At 32.4% G+C, this 1,541-nt stretch overlaps 1 protein-coding gene across 1 annotated transcript in view; it reads right to left on the bottom strand.

The window, feature by feature from the left end:
• The window catches only part of LOC103606744 (spermatogenesis-associated protein 17), a 113,923-nt gene that overhangs the window by 101,724 nt on the left and 10,658 nt on the right, over window positions 1-1,541 (bottom strand). Inside the window, exon 2 of the mRNA XM_008591299.1 lies at window positions 463-566. Coding sequence (XP_008589521.1) covers window positions 463-566 — 104 coding nt within the window. The remainder of the gene's footprint in view (window positions 1-462; window positions 567-1,541) is intronic.

Genomic DNA, 1,541 nt, shown 5'->3' with positions numbered 1-1,541 from the left:
GGGTTATAAAATTACAGGATTGGCACTTGCATGACCCTCACAGTAAGCACCTCCTCCAAATTTGCACTTTTAAAGCCTCACATGTCTCATGCAACTCCCAGCTCTGCTTCTATTCCTCCCCCCTCACATACTTTATTAGTTCTTCCTCCTGAAAAGCCCAAGTTGGCCATTTGTAGGTAGCCAGGCAATCTCTAGAACTTTACATTTCTCAAGAAGAAAGTGAACAGCAGCCCCCTATGGTTCACATGTTTGTGACATTTCCAACTTCTCTCATTGACTAAATCCTATTGAAGCCTCCTGAAACCTTAGTGCTCTTTCCAAAGAAATCAACTTAACAAATGCTCTATATTTAATATACAAAGACAAGATCCTTTTATATCCACAAAATACATGAGAAAATTAATAGCTAGGAAACTATTTTCCTAAAATTTTACCTAGTAAACTTGTAATTGTACTACTCACCTAATTGCATCATTGGTCTCTGAAACAGCTTTCAGGTACTCTTTCAAATAAAAATAATTAAACACATACTTCCGAATTTTATATCCTCGCCACCATCTCTGAATCTATTGATGTAAATAAAAAGATAAAAAATGCCATTGAACATTTTAGTAAAAACATTAATAGTTCTTCAAAATCAACGTAATTATGGCTGATAACTCACGTCAAATAAAGTCTTAGGCTTTTCCAATATATTAGTTAAAAATGTAGGTTGTATTCATAGACTTATTATATTAGAAAGATAACACATAATTATATACTATTAAAATTTATTTGTAAATATTGACAATCATTTCACAAAATAATAAACTGTAAAATTAACTACTAAAAGATTTTAGAGTTGCTCTACAAATTCCAACTATTTCCACTTCCTGGGAAAATGGATTTTTTTTGTTTTTCATAACCAACTGGCTTGAAGATTGTATTTGGATGCATTGAAATAAATATTTTAAATGGGCCTTTTACCTAAAGCCTCTACAAAAAAACTCTTAATGTTGGTAAATGATTTCAGCAAAGTTGCAGGATACAAAATCAACACACAAAATTCAGTAACATTTTTATACTCCAACAGTGTATTTCTATACTCAGTAGCATTTCTATACTCCAACATGCGGACAAAGAAATCAAGAAAACTAGCTCATTCACAATAGCCACCAAAAAAATAAAATACTTAGGAATAAAGTTAACTAAGGATATGACAAATCTCTATGACAAGAACTACAAACCACTGTTGAGAGAAATTAAAGAGGACACAAGAAGATGGAAAGATATCCCATGCTCTTGGATTGGGAAGAATTAACAATGTGAAAATGTCCATACTACCCAAACTGATCTGCAGGTTCAATGCAATCCCCATCAAAATTCCAATGACATTTTTCTCAGAAATGGAAAAAACTATCCTAACATTTATATGGAATAGCAAAAGATCATAAATAGCCAAAGCAATCCTGAGCAAAAAAAATTAAGCTGGAGGAGTAATAGTACCTGACTTTAAACTGTACTACAAAGCTATAGTAACCAAAAGGGCATGACATAGAAAC

Source organism: Galeopterus variegatus, unplaced genomic scaffold, assembly GCF_000696425.1.
Source record: "Galeopterus variegatus unplaced genomic scaffold, G_variegatus-3.0.2 Scaffold6813, whole genome shotgun sequence".
Taxonomy (NCBI): Eukaryota; Metazoa; Chordata; class Mammalia; order Dermoptera; family Cynocephalidae; genus Galeopterus; species Galeopterus variegatus.
Note: the sequence above shows the minus strand (reverse complement) of the source record. Positions and strands in the feature narration are given on the sequence as shown.